The sequence below is a fragment of the Nannobrachium achirus genome (assembly GCF_963921795.1).
Source record: "Nannobrachium achirus genome assembly, chromosome: 11".
Lineage (NCBI taxonomy): Eukaryota > Metazoa > Chordata > Actinopteri > Myctophiformes > Myctophidae > Nannobrachium > Nannobrachium achirus.
This window is the reverse complement of record NC_137820.1, coordinates 54907249-54930130: the sequence shown is the minus strand read 5'-3', so window position 1 is coordinate 54930130 and position 22882 is coordinate 54907249. Positions and strand designations below refer to the sequence as shown.

The 22882-nt window shown below is 43.2% G+C and overlaps 1 protein-coding gene across 1 annotated transcript in view; it reads left to right on the top strand.

Annotated features, from left to right (window-relative positions):
* Positions 1–1284: 1284 nt before the first annotated feature.
* Positions 1285–22882, top strand: part of pard6a (par-6 family cell polarity regulator alpha) — a gene marked incomplete at both ends in the record, with an annotated part of 35669 nt that continues 14071 nt past the window's right edge. The window contains 2 exons of the mRNA XM_080736388.1: positions 1285–1386; positions 6056–6278. Coding sequence (XP_080592514.1) covers positions 1285–1386; positions 6056–6278 — 325 coding nt within the window. The remainder of the gene's footprint in view (positions 1387–6055; positions 6279–22882) is intronic.

The following is a 22882-nucleotide window of genomic DNA, read 5'->3' as shown; positions in this document are numbered from 1 at the left end:
TAAGTTCAGGGCTTATCGGACCCAATCTCACTCACAATTCAGAGAGCATACTGTACACATATATTCTTATAAATTAATAGTTTCACTCAACTCAACTAGATTGCATTAGCCTACTTTTCTATCTTGTTTTATTTTCCACACTGTTGATGAAGCTTTAGATGATTTTTTTTTGCTATTGATTACTCACCCCATGGAGACCTTTTGTATTCTTGTATTCCTAAGACAAAAATGTGATTACAGTAAATGTACCCCCATTGATACCGGATGGGGACCCAAATGCATGGCACTGGATGCATGGGGACCCAAATGCATGGCCCTGGATGGGGACCCAAATGCATGGCCCTGGATGGGGAGTCTTGGGGACCCAAATGCATGGCACTGGATGCATGGGGACCCAAATGCATGGGTGGCCCCACTGGCCCTGGATGGGGACCCAAATGCATGGCTCTGGATGGGGAAACCTGAAACCATCAGGGTAAATGTAATCAATTCTTTGTCTTAGGAATGCGACAAAAACCAAAACATATTATTGAACTCAGCATTATTGTCTCCAGCATGGTGTACGTGAGTAATCAATAGAAAAAAGTCATCCGGGGGTGAACTAGCCTACACCTTTTCCTTTAAGTTTCACTGTCAATAATGCTATTCATTCACCCTCACCCAGATGGAAAGGGGGGGGGGCAGCATTGATCGATCAAAACCATCAAAACCAGCTCGCATCTGGTCCATTTGGCAAGCGAAACCGTCGTACTAAGGATTATAGCACACCAACGCCCCGCCCATTTCGCATAGCTCCAGTTTTACCGTGGAGGAGAGGGGAGGAGGAGGAGAGCTCAGCTTGGACTGGAGGAGGAGGTGTGAGACAGAGAGGAGAGAGTGAGAGCTGAGAGGGACATTATTATTACTACCGTGTCTGACTGCTACTGAGGAAGGGCTGTCGTACTGTGTAGGCTACCGTCAGGCTACCACCGAAACGCATCGACAGCACTGCCGTCTGTGTTGTTGATACAGTGGGACGGTCTGAACCGCGGCAGCGACCCGCACCTGTCGCCAACCCCCCCGGGCCCGGGGTGTCACTAAATAATAATAATAATGCGCTGACATCGGCAACTAGAAGAAGTGACAGACAGAAACGTATTTTTTTCCTGCACGATTATTAGATAATAACTCGATTCGGACGGACGGACGGACGGACGGGCAGACGGATTCTCTACTCTCTCGCCATCCATGTGTCGCTTTATTATTTCACCGCGGAAAGGAGGGACATAACACAACTGCCCGTGGATGATCTTATCCGCAGTGCTCCAGTCGGACAACACCATGTCGAGACACCAACGGACGCCGTTAAAGCTCACCGCCGACAATGTGGTGGAGGTCAAGAGCAAAGTGAGTATGAGGGATAATGGTGATGATGATGTTTATAGGCTGTTTTATGAAAGGAACACAGCAGGACGCAGTGTTTTTATCCTAATGTGTAGTAGAGGTGCACCACCACGGTCTACCGTCTGCCAGTGATTTAAATGCAGAGCCCCCTGCCATCCCCATAGACATCCTCTGCTGGGTGGAACCTCCAGGCCAGGGTCATGTCATGTTGTTGTCACCCTCTTTCGGGTCTTTCCTCACCCTGTTGTTTAGGCTACTAGCCTATCTAATTAAGTAAGAAATAGTCCTACAGCATTCCTTCCTAATAATGTCTTGGAAAACCATCTCTCTCTCAGCTGTGTGTGTGTGTGTGTGTGTGTGTGTGTGTGTGTGTGTGTGTGTGTGTGTGCGCGCGCGCGCGCGCGCGTGCGTGTATGTCACGCAAGGTTGATTACTTAATCCTTGATTATTTTTGGAAATAACAACTAGGACTGGGCATTATGAACAAAATGAGATAAAAGGAGATATTGTGACATATCTTTTTTTTATCATTATTATTATTATTATATATATATAAAAAAGAAACTATCTACCAGCTTAGGATTTTTACTATTTATGAATAAAATAAACACAGGAAAACAAAATAAACAGGAAAAGACAAGACAGACTTGTCTTAAGCCATATCTTGATGTTATATCCATAATATCAACATATTTCCCAGCCAGCCCTATAGACATAAGCTCACATAAGGTGTATTTAAAAACATGTCATCCTCTGTTATCAGCCTTTAGCAAGCCTGCAGCTGCTTGGCTTATTACACCATTGAGCATCCCCCCAGTGTAGGCTAACGAACTGCTATTGATTACTCATTATTTAGACTGGCAGCATCTCCACTGGTCTCTGACATCTTCTGGGTCGTTCCCTCCACATTCGGAGTCATCTTAGGCTGTGTTATGATATGGATTAATTCCACATTCCACGTCAGAGCTCTCTCTCTCTCTGTTCTTGATAACATTGATATATTGTTTCTCTGTTGAGCCATGCTAAACAGAGAAAGAATGCTGATTTGAGTGTGCACGTGTGCACATCAGACTGACAGACAGAGACAGAGATATTTTTTCCAAGATATTAGGAATGTGGGCCTATTTCTGCTTCTAACGCACAATGCACTGAGGTCTTTGGTTTAAGAAGGGGTCCAATGGACAAGTGGTAGACGTGGTGTCTACTCATAAAATACAGTATCCACCAAACCGGAATTCACCTGAGACCCATCAGGTTCCTCTCAAATCTGAGCCAATTCCCTCTTTAGTTATTTCTTAATAGATTGGATCTGGCTACATCCCCATGTCAAAAGGATTGGAGTATTTTTGTTGTTGTGTATAATGAAGAACACCCACTTCAGGACCTGAGCACCTGTCTAGTATCAGCTCCCTGCCAGCCCAGAATGAGGAGGGAAGCGGAAGTGTGAAAAGAAGAACCAGTTTGTCCACATGACGCATGTGATGTTCTACTGGAGAGACCTGTTGACAGTCCTGTTGAATAGTGTGATACCTAGCACAACAACGTGTCTAAAAACATGTCTCTCTGGGGATATGCTACACGTACATTACATGGCAGACTCCTGATTTAGTCAGAAAGCCCTTTCTTTCCCTTCCCTAACCTTCTCATCTCTCTCTCTCTCTCTCTCTCTCTCTCTCTCTCTCTCTCTCTCTCTCTCTCTTTCTCTCTCTCTCTGGCATGCTGTCATTCTCTATCTACCTCTCTCTCTCCCTTTATTATTCATGATGTGAAACCACTCCAGCCACTCAAGAATCTACTCTCCAGAGAGTTCCGTTGTCTGTCCATCTGTCCGTCAGCAATCTGCTCATCATGACACAGCATAGAGTTATTTGGTAGGATATACAGTAGCAGCTTACAGTAGTATACACTACTAGCGTGTTTAGTTGGGGAGTTGCACCAGAAGCTTACCAAATTAAATTTGTCCCTGGATTGATTCTGGCTGCAGAGACATGTGCTGCATGGCCTGCCACCATTTGTTGTCAATATATGGGCACATTCTGACACCTCCACCAGCACAATTAAAGCCAGAAAATGTTCACTTTCTAGGCCGCAAGGCCAGCAATACTGCTCCAGGAGCTGTACAAGAAGAGATGCGTAGTCAAAGCTCTGCACGTCATCAAAGACAGGCACCTCCCAAGCCACAAACTGTTCAAACCCCTACATACCGCAGCCGGGCAAAGCGGCCTAACTGTAGTATTAAGGGCCAGACCACCAGGTTAATGGTTTACTTTTGCTTTCCTCATGGACGTAACTGTGGATTATACCAGTAAAGCAACCTTCTGTGGACTATGCCGTTGAACTTGACACTTGCCGATACTCTGCACCTTATTCTCATGTACAACGCACTGATACTCTTCTTGGGGGAAATCTCCCTCTTTCGAACGACCATCATTTCGACAAAGGAGCGCCGGGAGGGTTATAGCGACTCGCCCCACGGAGGTTAGGGTTATGGTAAGGGTTAGGTTTGGGTGTCGAAAAGATGACACGTAGAAACAGCGAAACGCTCCCTCTTCTTGCACATGTCTATGTCATGAACATGTACCAGCTGCTATGCTCATCCACCGTATTTCAAAACCTCATGCAAATATGTGTAAATACGTAGATACCTTGTTGTCTCTTTGTGTGTGTGTGTGTGTGTGTGTGTGTGTGTGTGTGTGTGTGTGTGTGTGTGCGTGTGCGTGTGCGTGCGACGTGCGTGCGTGCGCGCGTGTGTGCGTGCGTGCGTGCGTGCGACGTGTGTGCGTGCGTGTGTGTATAGGTATATATAGGTCCAAAATTGAGTGCACATTTTTGTTTTTGGTGTTTTCTCTTGCGTTGCTTAGTGGCAAAGTACCAAACCCAAATGATTAGAAATCAATAGTCTCTTGTCTACAGGCCTACCCAAAAGGCAGGAGTAATTAGCTGTGCTACTGTTTGAGAACATGCTGGCTTGGGGTTTACTGTGGACTCTCACTATGAAAACACCCTGAGCCCTATTCTACCTCAGAGATTCGAATGCTGTGATTTAACCACCGTATACACTGACCGGAGTCCCACAGGCATCTGTACTAGGCCAGGTTCCTTTCCCCCCTCTAGTCTACACGAATATATTTGCAATAGAAGAGCTACAAGCTCACAACATGTCCCATTGGGATCTTGCAGATCTGCTATTTACCCCGAAGGAGGTTCGTCTCAGCATATTAGGGTTCATGTGGTTATACAAAGATTGGAAAGCGTCTTATCACCTTTTTCCAGGTAATGTTTTTAGGAGTGAAATTATTAATTGAATAATTCATTAACAGAATATACTTGAATATTTTTTTTGTAATTGAATAACGGGTAGTAATGTGTCCATCTAAAAATGTGTATGTGATCTAACTTAACCTTTCTATCATTTGTCTTTGTTCCATATTACGAAATGACATTTTATGAGTATGACTACTGGGTAAAAATATAATGAAGCCTTTTCAAGACCCTTTTCTGTGCTGAACATTACCATATTTTGTTTACGTTTTACCCTATTCTATTGTCATTATCTTCTGAATTAATTGCATAGATTCATTGAATAATTAGAGGATCGGTATAATTGATTATGAAAATTATTATTTGCGGCCCTAGCAATCTGTGATTGATTGTTTTGGTTTTTCCGGTGTTCCGGAAACATTTTAACAAGTTATGATAGTGTTATGTCAAATTTGATTGATGATACATTGAATGAGAGCAGCGATCTCTGAAGCGCTCGTCAATGCCAACAATCAGCTATTAGTGTACACCGAATAAGGGTGAAAATGTTGTGAGTCATGAAGTTCCCCATAGCTAGCAGCAACATCTTTTAGACAGATGTAGGGAAGAGTGGGAGATTTTGTAGTGTCCAGGGCCAGCCGGGGCCTTAATGACCCTGAACACTTTAAACAGGAACACCTCGAGTCAGGATGATAGCTGGGTGGAGCTATGCTGACTGCTTTATGGTGTCACAAAAATCTATGGGCCAAAAAAGAATGATGATATGGGATATGGTAAATTGGCCAGGAGTGAGGCAGTTGTCAATCAAAGCTGTGTGCCCTGAGAAGAGCAACTGCAGCTAGAGTGACTAAAAACACCTGCAGGGATGCAACCAGACAATCCTTTAGCCTCTGCACTCTGCAAAGAATAAAACAGCCTGATCTACAAGCTCACAGCAGTCGCAACACAAGGCATTGTAAGCTTGGAGATCTGCTTTTTTATGCATCTTGGCCTATAATGACATGCCCAAAATAGAGACACATTGGCTACAGATTTGTGTAATATCGATGTCACCAAAAAAGTAAAATAATGGATGAATCATTTAGGCTCTACAATAAAGACACAGAGATTGAAAATCAGTGAAGTGCTTCTATTCTTTTAACTGCAACAACACATAGGGTCATATTTTCATCCATGCCTTACCACTTATCCCTAAACTTCTTTTCCTTTTTTTACTATTTTGAAAAACATTTTTAAAAATAGCTGATCTACAAGCTCACAACATGTCGATCAGCTATTTGAAGTATTTTTAAATGTTTTTCAAAATAGTAAAAAGAGGCAAAGAAGTTTAGGTAAGTTAAGGCATGGAAGAAAATATAGCTCATGGACTCACATGCAGTTCCTTGGTAACTTTGCTCTCATGTCTTTGCAGTACGAGGCAGAGTACCGTCGGTTTGCCCTGAAGAGAAACGGTCCAGGTGGCTTCCTGGAGTTCTATCGCCTCCTTCAGACCGTCCACCGCATCCCGGGTATTGACGTGTTGCTGGGATACGCCGATGTCCACGGCGACCTGCTGCCCATCAACAACGATGACAACTTCCACAAAGCCGTCTCCTCCGCCAATCCCCTACTTCGTATCATCATAACCAAGAGAGGTAAGACAAGAAGGTTATATTGCTCAATCCTGGGAGCAGGAAAATGCTCTTGCAGAGAGTGGCAGTGCGACCTTCAGTTGGTGGTATGGGCAGCCCTTCACATGCATCGATACTGCGTCGGTGTGTGGCTCTGGGATTGTGAAGTGGCCTTTAACCACTCACACTTCTATACTTCATTGACTATATACTATTATACTCTATACTTTTCGACACTAAATATCTTTTTCGAACATATTATCGCCAAAGGTTCGCCTATCATGACATGTCCAGAGACAGTAGGGTTCATGTGGTTGAATGCTGAATTATTCCTGCATTGGCTGGAACCCTGTGCAGTATGTGTAGTGTGGCTATGAGTAGTACTCACACTCAACATCTAGACTATAGTGTATTTGGCTGAATTTCTTGAGACCTTCCACGCACACGGCCGCCTGGTGGAAATCCAATCAAACAAATAGAAACAAGCATTATAGTAAAAAATATTATTTATTGAAGAAAGACATGCTGCCGGAAGCAACACAAACTATATATGAAAAACCATGATTGAATAATCAAGGATTCTCTTGTGTTTGCATATAGTTGCTTTGCTTCCACAAATACACATTATGAGCCTCCACCCCAAGCCTCCCTCATCACAGTTTTCTTTCTCTTAGGATATTCTACCTGTTTGGCTTGCTAGTCTTGAGTGTGTTGATGTTAGCTTGAGGCTCTGCCGCTGGGACCTTTTTGTTCCCATCATCAAACACTCTTTATTCCCAGTAAAGAACACCACCTGATTATTCACTAAATGGTTGGTCTCTCTCTCTCTTTTTTAGTCAATTCAAAAACAATTGTTGATCCATTGATTAAAAAAGATTACAAAACATTTCCTGAAAAAACACACTTCAAGATTATTCCATGAATCGAAAAATAATCAATAGTTGTAGCCCTAATGTCATGCATTTACATTTACATGTCAAACTGAACCCCTGTTAGGTCACCATCCGTATGCTCTCCTGCTGCTCCTCCCCACAGCTCCATCTGCTTTCATGTATCATTTGGGAATCATGTTACTCCTGACCAAAATCTGTAGTAGTGATTTATAGCCTTTCTAATTTCAAAGACCCACAGTTTAGGTGTGTTTGTGCATTAGGCCAAATCCTGAGAGGTTCTAAAGCAGGGCCGAGGATCCCTTAGTTGAGAGAGAGAGATGAAGCAGGGACCCACACAGCCTTTTCATAGATCACATTGCCGAAAATAGCCGATCTACAAACTCACTACGCCTCGCGTTGTGAGGCGTTGTGAGCTTGTAGATCTGCTATTTTTGGCTAAAGTTCTCAGAATATGGACGCTAGGCTTCAAGTGGTTAATATAAAAAAGGGGGGAAAAAAGTCACACAAGGATTTGGAGGACCCCCTGTAGTAACTCTGAGGACCCCCTGGGGGTCCCGGACCCCCTGTTGAAGACCCTTGTTCTAAAGGGTTCCTATCTCAATTATACAGCTGGGGACCCTTAGGACCCTTGGAGGTCCCCGTACCCCACGTTGAGAACCAGTGTTCTATTATGCATTCACGTGGTGCATCTAGCTCTAACCCAGAGAGCCATGAAATTACATCTAGTCCCCCCAAACCAAAGCTATTTCCACGTGTTCTCTTAACACCAGTACACCTATTGTATCAGTTGCTCATTTGTCTTGAATATGAAATGAATGAAAGTTGCTCATCTGTATGAGATGCAGGCGTGCATTGAATGTGCTCCGGCATGTTTCCTTACTATTGAATTGCCCAGATTAACTCCTCTCCACTCCTATCTCCTCCTCCCCGAGCTCTCCTTTCCCATATCGTTCTTTTATGTCTTCCGCTCTATCTTTTCAATCTATGTGTCTGCCTCAATCTAGTTGCCTTGCCTCTCTCATCTTACTTTCCATGCATGCATGTCTCTCCCCATCCATGTCTTTTGTGCACACACTACAGCTCGTATTCAATAATTGTTACCCTGGTTTATATTGCAGTATACTGAATCTCTTTCTTTCTTTCTCTCTCTCTCTCGCTCTGTCTCTCTGTCTCTCTCACACACACACACACACACACACACACACACACACACACACACACACACACACACACACACACACACACACACACACACCCACACACACACACACACACACACACAAACAATTTCTCTCTCTCTCTCTCTCTCTCTCTCTCTCTCTCTCTCTCTCTCTCTCTCTCTCTCTCTCTCTCTCTCTCTCTCTAATCTGTTATCGAGTAGAATAGGCTGTCATTGTTCAAGATTTACAGACAGACCCAACTCTAATCAGATTACCTCCATGGCCACAGGATGAAGAATGAATTGTGGTTTCAGGTGAAAGAGAGTCAATGAATGACAGGAGGGGCAAAAGACAGACAGAGACAGAGAACGATGAGTCAGGCTGAAGAGAAGTAGAAAGCATCTATTTGGCTATTTCAGAGAGAGGGATGCACTCTCACACACGCACGCACGCACGCGCACGCACACACACACACACACACACACACACACACACGCGCACGCGCACGTGCACTTTCAGCCACCAACATCCTGTTTAATAGAGCACTATTAAACAGGATGGTCAGTGTGTGATGATGCATTCAACAAACAAACAACCAGCAAAATGTTGAGACATGTTTACAATCTCACTTCACCCCAAGGCATTAGATTGCACACACACACACACACACACACACACACACACACACACACACACACACACACACACACACACACACACACACACACACACACACACACACACACACACACACACACACACGTGGTGCATACACTCACAATGGATTATAAATGTTAATCTGCATTTTGCCTCAGGAACCAGCAAGCACCTCGTTAGTACAGAGTTTGCTTGAATAATTATACCCAACAAACATATGCTCACACAATGATTTATCCCTCGAGTAAAATACTATTCATACATACAACACCTTGTATTCATACAAAGAAAGGAATATTCTATTATGGGACAACTGGTCTTACTAGCCATACATTGTATGCTATATCTCATGATGCCGGACACTTTAGGCTAATATCCATGCATTGTATGCTGCTGTACTGTATGTCTCATGATGTTTGACACTTCAGGCTAATATCCACACATGCTACTGTATGTAAGTTGGACACCAGGCTAAGTTTATGTCTTTGTCAAACAAAATTATAAAAGGAGTAAAGTAAGTAAGTGAGTAAAGTAGCCTTGGGAACCAATGGTTCCTGAGCCATGTGGCCCATAGGTTACAAGCCCATCTCCTGTTTCTGTAGCTTGAGGCAGCTTCATGTATAAGTACAGTACACCAATACAACCCTTGATGCTGTGTTCCAAGCAGGGAGGCATTAGGTAGTGGGTACTGTTTTGTGGTGTGGTGAAGCCACTGCTCTGAGTGGGTATGTCCGTATGTGGCTGGCTATGTCCGTATCATGGCAATACTTCTGCTGACCATACACACGCATTACAGTAAAGGAGGGGCGCTAATGAGAAGTTTCATATAGTTGTATGTTCCCTAAGGTCATTCAGGTGGTTTAGAAGCCTAAACCCCTTACAGATAAGGGGGTTGTTGTAGGCCTAAACACGCCTGTTAACTGTTATGAAATCACTGCCAAGCACTTGCTCTTGAGGCTTATTGCTTTATTAACCACCACGTCAACACATTACTGTGTGTGACTGTGTGTGACTGTTACTGTGTGTGTGTGTGTGTGTGTGTGTGTGTGTGAGACTGTTACTGTGTGTGTGTGTGTGTGTGTGTGTGTGTGTGTGTGTGTGTGTGTGTGTGTGTGCGTGTGTGTGTACAGCATGTGGCACTGAAATGTGAAATGTTTGCACGTGCCTCAAAGCCTTATCAAGCTCTCTGCTTCTATTTCAAGGCAAATAAGAATTCAAATTTTCTCCCTGCACAGGGGCTTAGCTGAGCTGAGCTCACTCACACTTTCCTCTCTCTCTCTCTCTCTCTCTCTCTCTCTCTCTCTCCCTCTCTCTCTATCTTTTCCACACTTTAACCTGTGCTCCACCGAGTCTCTTTTTCATGCTGCGTTCTCTACCAGTGTTGGGTGTTACGGCGTTATAACTAACGGCCTTACGTAGCGCTGTTACGTTTGGTGGTAACGGAGTAACTTAACGAGTTACTTTTGCAATTTAGTAGGATCGTTACCTGTTACATTTTCCAAAAATAACAGCGTTAATTAGTTACATTTAAGACATATAAGACCCTGTTCTTTATTCTGTTGCCACAAAGGAAAAAGAATCCATCTGACACATTTGCTTTTTCCTGAATGAATGAGCCTGAGGAGGCATGCATGCATGGCCTGCATTTTTACACGGAAAAGGGTGACCGACCAGAAATGTGTTGCAGTCTGTGGTGGTTGCGTAGTCATTCTACAGTTTACGACAGCTCACGAAATTTGTTGTAACACCGGCCCGGGTTACACGGTCATCTATTGGCGACATAAGGAGAACTTATTTGTGCGTGTATTATTTACATTAATTTACAGTCGCGCACGACATGGCAGAGCTTGAGAGAAGCCCTTTAGTAAGGCTGTGGAAGGATTCACACTATTTTTGGATTTACTGGTGAAAGGATCAATGTCATTACATTATCCACGTTCAAGCTGCAGGTAGCTACGCACAGCTGACAGCTCCATAACACTCTAGCCTGATCTATTTTATGTTTACCAAACTTCCTCGCAGGTGGGTTTTAATGGTCGGTAACGGAAAAAGTAACCTAACAAGTTACTTTTCTCAGTGGGTAACGTAGTAATGTAAAGGATTCGTTTTTAAAGGCAGTAACGATGTAACCTAACGAGTTACTATAAAAAGTAACGATACCCAACACTGAGTCTCTACCTCCATGTTGTTTCACTACATGTTTTCAATCTGTCGGCCTCTTTGTCTCTGTTGCTGCATTCCTCCCTGCCTCTGTATGTCTGACTGTATCTCTGTATTTCTCTAGCTCCATAGACGGTCGTTGAAGAGAGTAAGACCACATTGAAAGAGAGATTTAACAAAGGCTCAACAGAGTTGATGCCCTGTGTGTGTGAGTGCGTGTGTTTGTGTTGGGAGGGGGGGGTATTTTCCTTTCTCTACTGGTGTGTGAGTGTGCATTCATATGCACAGTATAGCTTCTGTTTGTATGTTGAAATGTGGATATGTGGGAGTGTTTCGCTGTTCTACGTGTCATCTTTTCGACACCCAAACCCAAACCCAACCCTTACCCTAAACCTAACCTCCGTTGGGTAAGTCGCTAACCCTCCCGGCGCTCCGTTGTCGAAATGATGGTCGTTCGAAAGAGCAAGATTTCCCCGGATATGTACGTGTGCGTGTGTGTGTGTGTGTGTGTGTGTGTGTGTGTGTGTGTGTGTGTGTGTGTGTGTGTGTGTGTGTGTGTGTGTGTGTGTGTGTGTGTGTGTGTGTGTGTGTGTGTGCGCGCGTGCTAGAAAGAGTGTGTTTGTGATAGATAGGAGACCATCTGCTGTTTTACGCCATTAGCCACTCAGTGGGATGAGCTCATTCTAAAAGGCTACATCAATCATAACAACACCATTCACTGTCACCACCGTGTGTGTGTGTGTGTGTGTGTGTGTGTGCGCGTGCGTGTGTGTGTGTGTGTGTGTGCGTGTGCGTGCACGTGCTTGCGCGTGCTTGTTTACGACGCGTGTGTGTAAATGTACTTACAAAATTGGGGTGAAAGGTTGACATGAGGACGTAGCTAGGGTTCTTACATTTTAACCATCAAAGTCCCCCAGTCTGCATGTACGCAGCATTAGTATTACATTGGTACTATACTAGTACAGTGGGACTACATTAGTACCAGTAAGACGCCTAAGGGTGAAAAGCGACCTCGCCCTAAAGGGAGAGGTCGCGCCATCTGTCTTGGCCATATCTGGATTCTGTCGTCTGACAACATACATTTATGCCCATATATGGAGATTCCTGCTCTGAGTATCTGACTGATGTGTCAGCATTTTATACCCATATATGGAGTTCCCTGCTCTGACGATCTGACATCACTGTGATGTGACCTGTGATGTCACAGTGATGTGTCAGGGGAACCACAGTGTCAGGCGTTACGGAACCTGATGGCTTTCACCAAGGCCGAGCTAATGTGTCAGCAAGAATCCTACAGTATTATGTGTGTTTGCGAGTGCATGCGCTCATGCACGTTATTGGCCTATAGTTAGTAAAAATGCTCCATTTGTCCTTCACAACAATGGCCACTGGAGTAGAATGCAATGGAAACGATAGCAAAACATATGAACCTGGAGAAGAGAAAAGCAACGTATTGTGTAGAATTGAACCAATTAAGTAGTCTGGCTTACACAACTGGACTGAATCCAGTCAGTGTCTGGGAAACCTTCTTTGATCTTGAAGCGGCTGTGCCCTCAGACCTTAAGGCGGGGTCCTATGCTGGTTTCCCCCTTTCAAATGTAATGAATCATGATCTAGAACCCACCCCACCAAACCACACATGAGCCACCTGGTTGTTGTTGTTGTTTTCTCTTCTTCTAATCAACTGTTTTAGTTAGATTGTCTTTTCATTTTATTCCCAATTTCTAATCTGTAGTTCCCGTCACCGGCAACCTTATTTTGTAGTAGTTGGAGTTGTTGTTGGAGTTGTTCCGATACCAATACCAGTATCGGAAAAGCTGCCGATACTGCCTAAAATGCTGGTATTGGTGAGTATGTCATTCTATGAAAAAAAGAAAGTTGAACACAACATAAAACAACATTAAAAAGCATGAACCCTTAAACATGAGTCATGAAGCATTCTAGTGTCATAAGGCTGCCTCGTGTGTATGTACCGTATGCCATTCTGTCTGCAATGCCTATACACTGTACTGTATCAACCTCAAATCACAACACAAGGCCATGAAAGTTCAAACGTACACTTCCTTTGACCTGTTACATAAATTATGAATGCAACAGAAGTAACCCTTCTTGGTTAGTTCTTAATTATCAGCTCTTAGAGACACAAAATGAAGAAAATACACACACCAGGGGTCATCATCACCATGGCAGCTTGTGATGGACATACTGTACCAAATGCGTGCCAATAATTATTATCAGAAATGCAGCTAGACCTAGCCCTAAGTGTATACTAATGGACTCCCAACAACGTGCCATATGCCAATGTGCAACAGTATTTCTAATATTCAGCATCAATGCAGCTTGTGAACTGACTATAAAGTACTATATCATATCATATCCAAGTCTATATGCAAGTCTCAGTACAGTACAAATACAAAAATACTCAAGACAGACACAGACACTAGACCATGAAAATGTGAGCTGTGTGCTATGAAATGTAAGCGTGTGTGCTGTGGTGAAGCTGTAAGCTGTCACAGAGAGAGGTGTGAGGATGCTTGCAAAAACATGCAACACACTCATGCTTTTATGTCAACTGATATGCCAACTGCACATAGACACACTAAGCTAACTGTACCCGCAAATGGATGTCCTAGCGTGTGTGTGTGTGGGGGGGGGGGGGGGAGTAGCAGAGATAGAGAAAGAGAGAAATGGAGCAAACTGTATTCTATGTTCTTTCTGCCAGAGGGTTCAGGGAAAAATAAGCCTCCAGAAATAACTCGTACGCATACTACGCACACATCACAGCTGCTCGCACTGTGTGTGTGTGTGTGTGTGTGTGTGTGTGTGTGTGTGTGTGTGTGTGTGTGTGTGTGCGCGCTTGTGTGCTTTCATGTACAATATGTTATATGATGTGCCTCCTTCCATGCATGTCAATATGTCTTAGAATAGACAGAGGGAGAGAAAGAGAGTGAGTGAGAAAGAGGAGTGTGTGCGCGTGCGTGTGAGTGTGCGTGCATGCATGCTTTCCATGTATAGAAATATATTCTTATGCTAGTGCAGCTGTCAGTAGTGCAGCCTGACCCCTCCCACCCGTCTTATCTATTGTCTCTGGATGGATGGATGGATGGATGGATGGATGGATGGATGGATGGATGGATGGATGGATGGATGTCTGTACTGCAGAATGAGAGAGGACGAAATCAAATATTAATAGACCAAATACAAAGACAGATGGACTGTAAACAAATATGTTTTAAAAATATTAATTGTTGGTTTTGCTCATAAATTAAAATCATTTGAAGTGAGCGGTGCATTTGAGGCGAGCAGTTCATTTCATTAAGCTATGCCCTGTTTGTGTGAGAGAGGAGTGTGTGTGTGTGTGTGTGTGTGTGTGTGTGTGTGTGTGTGGTGTGTGTGTGTGTGTGTGTGTGTGTGTGTGTGTGTGTGTGTGTGTGTGTGTGTGTGTGTGTGTGTGTGTGTGTGTGTGAGAGAGAGAGAGAGAGAGAGATAGGTAGCTCACCATGCCCAAACAAGCCCATCTGCACCGCACATGTTCACAGATCTCTCAAATAATGAAACATACTATCTATGCAGGATAAACATGAAAGCCAATCACAGGCATTCTGATTGTCTCTGCATAGACACGTCACAGTATGGTAGTATGTGTCATTGATACTAGAGTGTGCTCACAACATTTGAGATTGTGCAAAGATAATCGTTCAACCACATATAACTTGTGCACCCCTAAATCTTTTTGGCATGCTAAGCTAAAGACATTTGTGCTGAAACAAATTAATGCAATATTCAACACCATATTTTTTAGCGGTGCAAGCACTCCCAAGCTTGACTGAGTGTGTATGTAACTATGTCATTATGTAATTATGTATGTGTGTAGGATATGTAACTATGTATGACTATAGTGTGTTTGGTTTGTCTTGTAACCATGGAGGCTCAGATTGCTGCATCTGAAGCCAGAGCATTCCACCTGCCCAGTGTGCCAAGGCACATGAATCAGTAGTACCTTGTCTGAAAGGAGATCAAAGATTATTTGTGTGTGTGTGTGTGAGTGTGAGCGTGAGCGTGAGTGTGAGCGTGTGCGTGTGCGTATGCGTATGCATATGCGCGTGTGTGTGTGTGGAGAGAGACTGGTTCCACTTGACTTGAGAAAACAGGTATGCATTAAGTATGCAGACCATCACCATAACAATAGGAACCAGTCAGTCAGTCAGTCAGTCAAGAGAGATGGGAGGGGGGCAGGGGGCACAAAGAGACAGAGGTACAGAGAGATATGACTCAAGAGACAGAGATCAAAGACAGAGAGTAGGTGATGAGTGTGAAGATCTTGTCCTTGTCAGTTCAATCACTATTATTATATTAATATTTTGGCCATGGAACATCTTGAGAAAACCAACCAAGCGTGGGCAGGCACGCATACAAATTGAATAGGCTGTGACTGCTAAAGTTTACTACAGCATACAAAAAGGGAACTGCAAAGCGAGCACACAAACTTTGCCTGCATGTTTATTTCAGTATTCAATGGTCATATGGGTTTCAGTAAATTTCACTTAATAATAAGTAGGCCTAATTCAATGATATATGTTTTATCTACTGTAGTAGTTGTACCTCCATATTGATAACAGATACTGTAAACACGTATGAAATGAGTACATATAGTCTTGTCATTCTATCTATGTTAGTGTGGCGGTACTCTAGCTGGATGCGATGCAGTTACCCCTCATCTTTCAACAAGCAGCTATTTATGCACCGTCTCGTTAGTAGAAGACAGAGAGGGTGTTGGATGGGGAGCTATGATGTGTCATTGGGGCCACGGAGCAGGTGCCTCCTCCTATCACAGATGTTTGGGTTAAATCGGGCTCTCTACACCTGCTGTGAATCCAATACATTGCCCTCTCATGGCACTCTTCAGTTCAAACCTATCCTGAGCAACGTTGCATAACCCCACAGATGTATATATAGTCTACAACAGTGGTTCTCAAACTTGGGGTTCTCACTCAACGGTAAACAAACCAACATACAGTATAAGTGTATACAGGGTATCTGCAAATTTATAAGGTGACAATTTAAGGACTTTCAAGACTGTTTTAATACCAAACTGGCCAAACTGTCAAATATTAAGTAAGCAAGAGGCGAACATTGTGAAAATAGCCGATCTACATGCTCACAACGCCTCGCAGTGCGAAGCGCGTTGTGAGCATGTACTGTAGATCTGCTATAATCACAATATTTATCTGTGAAATTTTTAAATGTAATACCTACAATTCCAAGTGCTTGTCAAGGTGGGGGTCCCCAGTTCAAATATGTTTATTTTGGGGGTCACAGCCTAAAAAGGTTTGAGAACCCCTGGTCTACAACACCTCACAGTCCACAACATTGCAACTGGTTAATGGGACAGGTGTCCCTGCTGACTAGACCTGGCAACAATCACAGGCTAAGGGGGGAGGCTGACACTGCAGGCTTGAAACTGATGTAACACGAATACACCCAGAGGGGGGGGTGAGAGGAGAGGTTGAGGGAGAGAGAGGTTGTGTATATAAACTACAGTAATTATCCCAGGAGGGAGTTATAGAGGGGTCAAATGAACATAATGTCTCTGCTACAGTAGTTGCTGATGTCGCCAGCTGGCAGTTAAAAACACTTTCAACCTGGCATTCCTGTCCTGCAGGAACATTTAAATTTAGGGGCGCCGGGGTGCCCGCTGGCCTACTGGTCCGAGCGCATACCACTTAGGCATTGCCACATATTAGGCATGGATGTCTGGCGGCGTCGCTGGTTCGATTCGCGATCCAGACGACCTTTGCCGCATGTCACTCCCTGTCTCTCCTCCTATTTCCGTCTCTCCCCCCATTTCATGTCAGTCTAACTGTCCTATAAAGGCATAAAAGCCCAAAAACAAATCTCTAAAAGCGGGGCGCCCGCTGGCCTAGCGGTCCAGGCACATACCACATAGGCCTGACAGTGTGTCGCGGGTTCGAGCCCTGATCCTGACAAACTTTGCTGCTTGTCACTCCCCATCTCTCTCCCCATTTCCTGTCAGTCTACTGTCCTACCAATAAAGGCATAAAATCCTCAAAACAAATCTTAAAAAAGCAGATCTACAAGTTTACAACATGTCATGATGCAACACATTTCTTTTTTATTATTGTTGTTATTTTTATAGGGCTTAAGTCTATAAGAACGAGGCGGAGCAGCTTGTAGCCATTAAAGTGTAATTATTCATGACACCTAAGTGACACCTAAGTGACACCTAACCAGATGACAGACAGAGAGGGGAGAGAGGAGAAATGATACTGTCTGGACTGGAGGTTGTGGAGTGGGATTCACAATCACAGGACGTTTGTGGCTGCCAAGAATGAACTCTTCAAGGAATTCGTAATGAACTTGGATTAGAATCTAGTTAATCACCATGTAAATCTAAATGTACATGGCATTGTCTTGGAGATACAGTACTTTCTGCATTAGGCAGACAGTATGTATATGTAGTGTACTCGTACCATAACATAATTGGATTTCATACTTTGCATATCCCCTCATATACTGTATGTGCAAACATTTCCTTGTTCTCAGTAAAAAAGAGTAGAGATATAGGCTCTGAACACACATTTAGGGAAGGCACTGGAGAGAAATATAATATATCAGCAAAAATATGAAATAGAGTCAGCACATTGCAGTGTAGTTCCTAAAACACAGTTCTTTATTTCAGTTTCTGTGTCCATGTCATTCTTCAAAACAAAGGTCTTTGATAGCATGACATAATCCCTATTGCTAAATTGATGCTTTGTCATACGATGATATCATGCGCCTAAAATAGCTGGTGTACAAGCTGACAACGCATTGCAATGCTATTTGAATGATGAAGTAAAAAATCTGGCTCATCTCTCCTGTCAGGTTCCATTGTGTACTTAATACAAACATATGGCCACACCTCACCTCCCAGATGGTGGGCATAGCAGGGGGGTATGGTTACACACACGCACGCACGCACGCACGCACGCACGCACGCACGCACGCACGCACGCACACACACACACACACACACACACACACACACGTCACACGTCATTCATACACAAGGGGATAAAACAAATACATTATACATACAACACACGCATAAAAACCTATGCACAAATCCAAAGAGAGAGAGACAGGGCGCTTGCATTTATTATTACTGTACAAGTATACTTGTTAAGAAAGTGAATCATATTTTTCAGCCACCATTAATGAAACAGTATGTAGTAAATACAATCAGGTACCTTGCTAGTCAACCATTCACCTAACATAAACAGCAAGCCAAGGACCTTAGTTAATTGTTGCCAATCTTTTCCATTCAGTCAACTGGCCGAAAGTGCCTCATTTTGCAATACGATACATAGTGAGCATAGATCTGCTATTTTAGCATTTCTTTTTAATTGTGAACATATCTATAGAATATCTTTTTAAGCTTTTGAAAATCATGTTTTTTAATGCTTTGGACAGGTTAATGTGGTTAGTAGTTGACTCCATCAGTTCCCTGTGCTCTGTAATAATAAACCAATGTGACAAATTACCTTATCATTAACCCCAGTTCCACAATTCAGTAACATGTTTTTTAGTTTTTTTTTCCTTTCTTTTTGAGCGGTGGTCACAACGCTCCTATACGTGGCCGTGTGTGTGGGTCTGTCTGTCTGTCTGTCTGTCTGTATGTCTGTCTCCGTGTCCGTAGCCTGCAGTAACCTTTTCTGACCACACATGTTAAGGGAGGGGCGCTGTTGCACACACACACACACACACACACACACACACACACACACACACACACACACACACACACACACACACACACACACCACCGCTCAGTTCACACAAGTGTGATTTTTTAATAAACTACTGCACACTGTACCATAATACGGCCATAGCCATAGCTATAGCTGAATGGTTAGTGAGCCTGCCTTGGACACTGGAGGTCCCAGGTACCATTCCAGCTCCAGCAATGTGTCGAAGTGTCCATGAGCAAGACACCTAACTAGGCCTGTCACAATTATTACATAATCGTCTAATCGCAATTATTTGACATAATCGCAATTATTTGACATAATCGCAATTATTTTGTGATAATCGTCATAATCGTGTTGAAAAATGTTTATATATGTTCAAACATTAAAAAAAATAGTGGAAATAGCAGATCTACAAGCTCACAACGCGTCGCGATGCGACGCGTTGTGAGCTTGTAGATCGGCTAGTTCCACTATTTTTTTAAAAATGTCATAATCGTGACAGCCCTACACCTAACCCCTCCCCTCCCCCGCGCTCCTTGTGATGCTGAAACCGAATTTATTGGTAATTATTAATTAATTAATTAATTCATTCATTCATTCATTAATTCATTCATTCATTCATTATACACAGACAGCGGGGTAAAACAGCCAGACAGCTATTCAGTCAAAAAGCCAGTCAGCCATCTGTCATATCACCAAGTGGATTAAATAGCCAGACTGTAGATGAGTAAAGTTCTATTGTTGTGTATAGAAATATTGCCAAGGTTTGTTGATATTATAAATATACATCATGAAGTAGTTTGTTACCATAATGTGAAAGTGCACTGCCAACAGCAATGGGATGATATTATTATTACACATTCACTATGAAATGAAACCTCTTTCATTGTACACTAAAAATATACAAAAAAATGGCCTCCTCTTGGACAAACATGTTGAGTCAGAGTCTCTCATCTGCAGCATATTGTGAAGTAAAGTGTTATTTAACATCGGGAAAGTATTATGTTGATAGTTTCTAGTATACTATGCACGGAATAATAATACTTAACCACTAAAACTGTATTTACTTGCCTGGTTGACCGTAGTCCCCCAAGGGTCTGTACTCTGTACTAAGCCAGAGATTATTTTTGATGTACCTTTTTCATGCTTCAGTGCTGCCCACAGAGGAGCTGGAAGGGGGGAGCAGTTAGGGGTGGCTACACGGAGCTGGATATTTCTGAAGCTAGACATTTTTTGTGCTGTTGGGGCTTGCAGCCACATGAAGCTGGATATTTCGGCCGCGAAGCTGGATATTTTTTAAACCGGATAAATAAGTGAAGACATTGAAAAATATCTGATTCACTGGATACGTGTAGACACGGTACCCGGATATCTCTTAAGACTTTACTGTGTGTGTGCTTGTCCCCCAGTGGAGGTCTGGGGACTCAGATTATTTTAGACCTAGATATCTTTCTCGTGTGGACCTAGATATTTTTCTATGTGGATATCTGAAAAACCGGGATATATGAAAAATCCAGCTCCATATAGCCATGGCCTAAAGGCCGAACGGGAGCTCATCGGTAGGTTTTCGGCAGCGGGTCGGGAACGCTATTGACCAGTATCGACGGAAAACTGGAAGACTGGACTTGCTCAGTTTTGTAGAGTCGCCCCTGGACGTCGGTGAATTGTAGCGAGTTGTAATGGACCATTAGTTTGCTACTGCTGCAGCAAAACCAAGCCTAAATAAGCCAGAGACATTTTCCCGTTGCATATTTTAACTAAATAGCATATTCACAATCTCAACTCTCAATTTCCTATACTAATCAACTCCAAGGCAACGCTAGTAATAGTGATGTGTGTTGTTTTGGTGTGAGGAGAAGTAAACACCGGACAGGAAGCATCTCCGCTTCTGCTCCCCGGTTGCCAGATTCTGTGAGTTAAACAAGCGACCAGGTCTATGAAAACAAGGCCTAAAGAAGCATCCAGTTTCACCTATTGAGCTCTATTACATTAGCTATTTTCTAAAAGAATGTTGAAAGCAAGGCCCAATAAGCAACTACAATTCAGAAACATGCCCAAACAAAAGTAACCCACAACTAGCAACATTATAGGAAAACAGGCTCAAAGTCGCTTGTAACGAGCCGATATGGCAACACAGTGCGCATGCGCAAAACTGTACAGTAATTACAGTCTGCATACAGTCGGCTGGAAAATTCAATTTGCTTAGTTTTTAAATCTGTGTAACAGATTTCTTTCATCAGCTCATTTTCTTAGACGAGATTCTAGCGACCGTTGGGTACCTCTTCTGGACTGGCTATCCCATGTCACATGGTACTGAGTTAAGGGCCAATCGCAGGACAGTACCCCAGGAGCGCCCTTACCGCTCCTCCAGGCTATGGGGGAAATTAGCAGTGTTGGCAAAAGTACTCAAATGTTTGTTGTCCCTGCTTAGCATTGACTTAGCATTGACAACATTGTCATGATCGTAAAACTATCTAGTTTTAACGTTCAGAACGTTTTCTTTTTGGACAATAAAAACATTGACAGCCAGGGGGAAAAAAATCCATGAAGGACACGTAATGCAATCGTTCACTCGCCGTTGGAAAATTGACTTATTAGACTATTCTGGATGTGTGGCTAACGGCTAACGCTAACGCTAGCTAGCGCTAGCTGCAGGCTAACGCTAGCTAGCGCTAGCTGCAGGCTAACGCAGGCATGTTATACACAATTACTCATGGAATAAAACGGCGACCCAACTCTATTTTTGCTCTTCTACAAGCTCACAACGCGAGGAGGTTAAGTCTGTCAGAACCGTCAGATTATCTTTCTAACTGAAGTTACACAAACACTGATTATGCTACATTTAGCACTGTTAGCCCGACCAATTTAGATAGGGCACGTAATAAATTCACTTCAACCTCGTGTTGAGCAGTTAAACCTATTTGCTACGTACGTCTACAAAAACGTTCATATTTCAAAGATAAAGTGCTTACTGAAGTCTCACAGATGTCACAGTATGGTACGCTCAAGCAGAATTACCCGTATCTTTCTTATTGTTTAATAAACAGCATTTTAATCCGATCAGACGTCATTTTCTGTTGTTTTTCAGCCATGCGACCGCATCGGTTGCGAGGTGTACTGCACTTAGATACATTAATACCTTTTTAAGGAAACAACGACCGATCGGATTAAAATGCTCCTCTTTAAATAATACGATCATTACGGGACATTCTGCTGGAGCGTACCCTATGGTGACATCCGTGAGCCTTCACTAAGCAATTTATCTTTGTAATCTGACCGTTTGTGTAGACGTACGGAGCAAATTGGTTAAACTGCTCAACAGCAGATTGTGTTGAATTCATGGTTGGCGCAGCGTAGCGTCTTTACATTTAGCCCAATAATGCTAATCTACAAAGCAATAACTACAGTTTAAAACATACATAAACCACTTTAGCCCTATGTTATACCAAGGCTATTTGAAAATAGCCGATCTACAAGCTCACAACGCATTGCGGTGCGACGCGTTGTGAGCTTGTAGATCTGCTATTTTCAAACATTTTGTACTTTTACTTTTGGTACTTTAAGTACATTTGGATACCAATACTTTTGTACTTTTACTCAAGTACATTTGTAATTCTGGACTTTTACTTGTAACAGAGTGATTCTACATTGCAGAATTGATACTTTTACTTAATTATAAAAACTAGCCCTTACCCGTTCAAAGATATGAGCTCCAAAATGATGTGCAGTGTGTGGGTTATGGGATGTGCACTGTGCATACAGTATATGAGGGATGGAAAGTAACTTTAACTGGTGCTTGCATGATAATATGTAGGAGCATCAATGTAAGAAATACCCGTTTCGTTTAATGGCTAACCCCCCCCCCCCCCCGCCCGCCCGCCTGCACACACACACACACACTCCCCCCCCCCCCCCCCCCCCCCCCCGTGTGTGTGTGTGTGTGTGTGTGTGTGGGTCCATGTGTCCATGTATCCATGTGAAATTTTCCACACACAATCCTTGTCTGC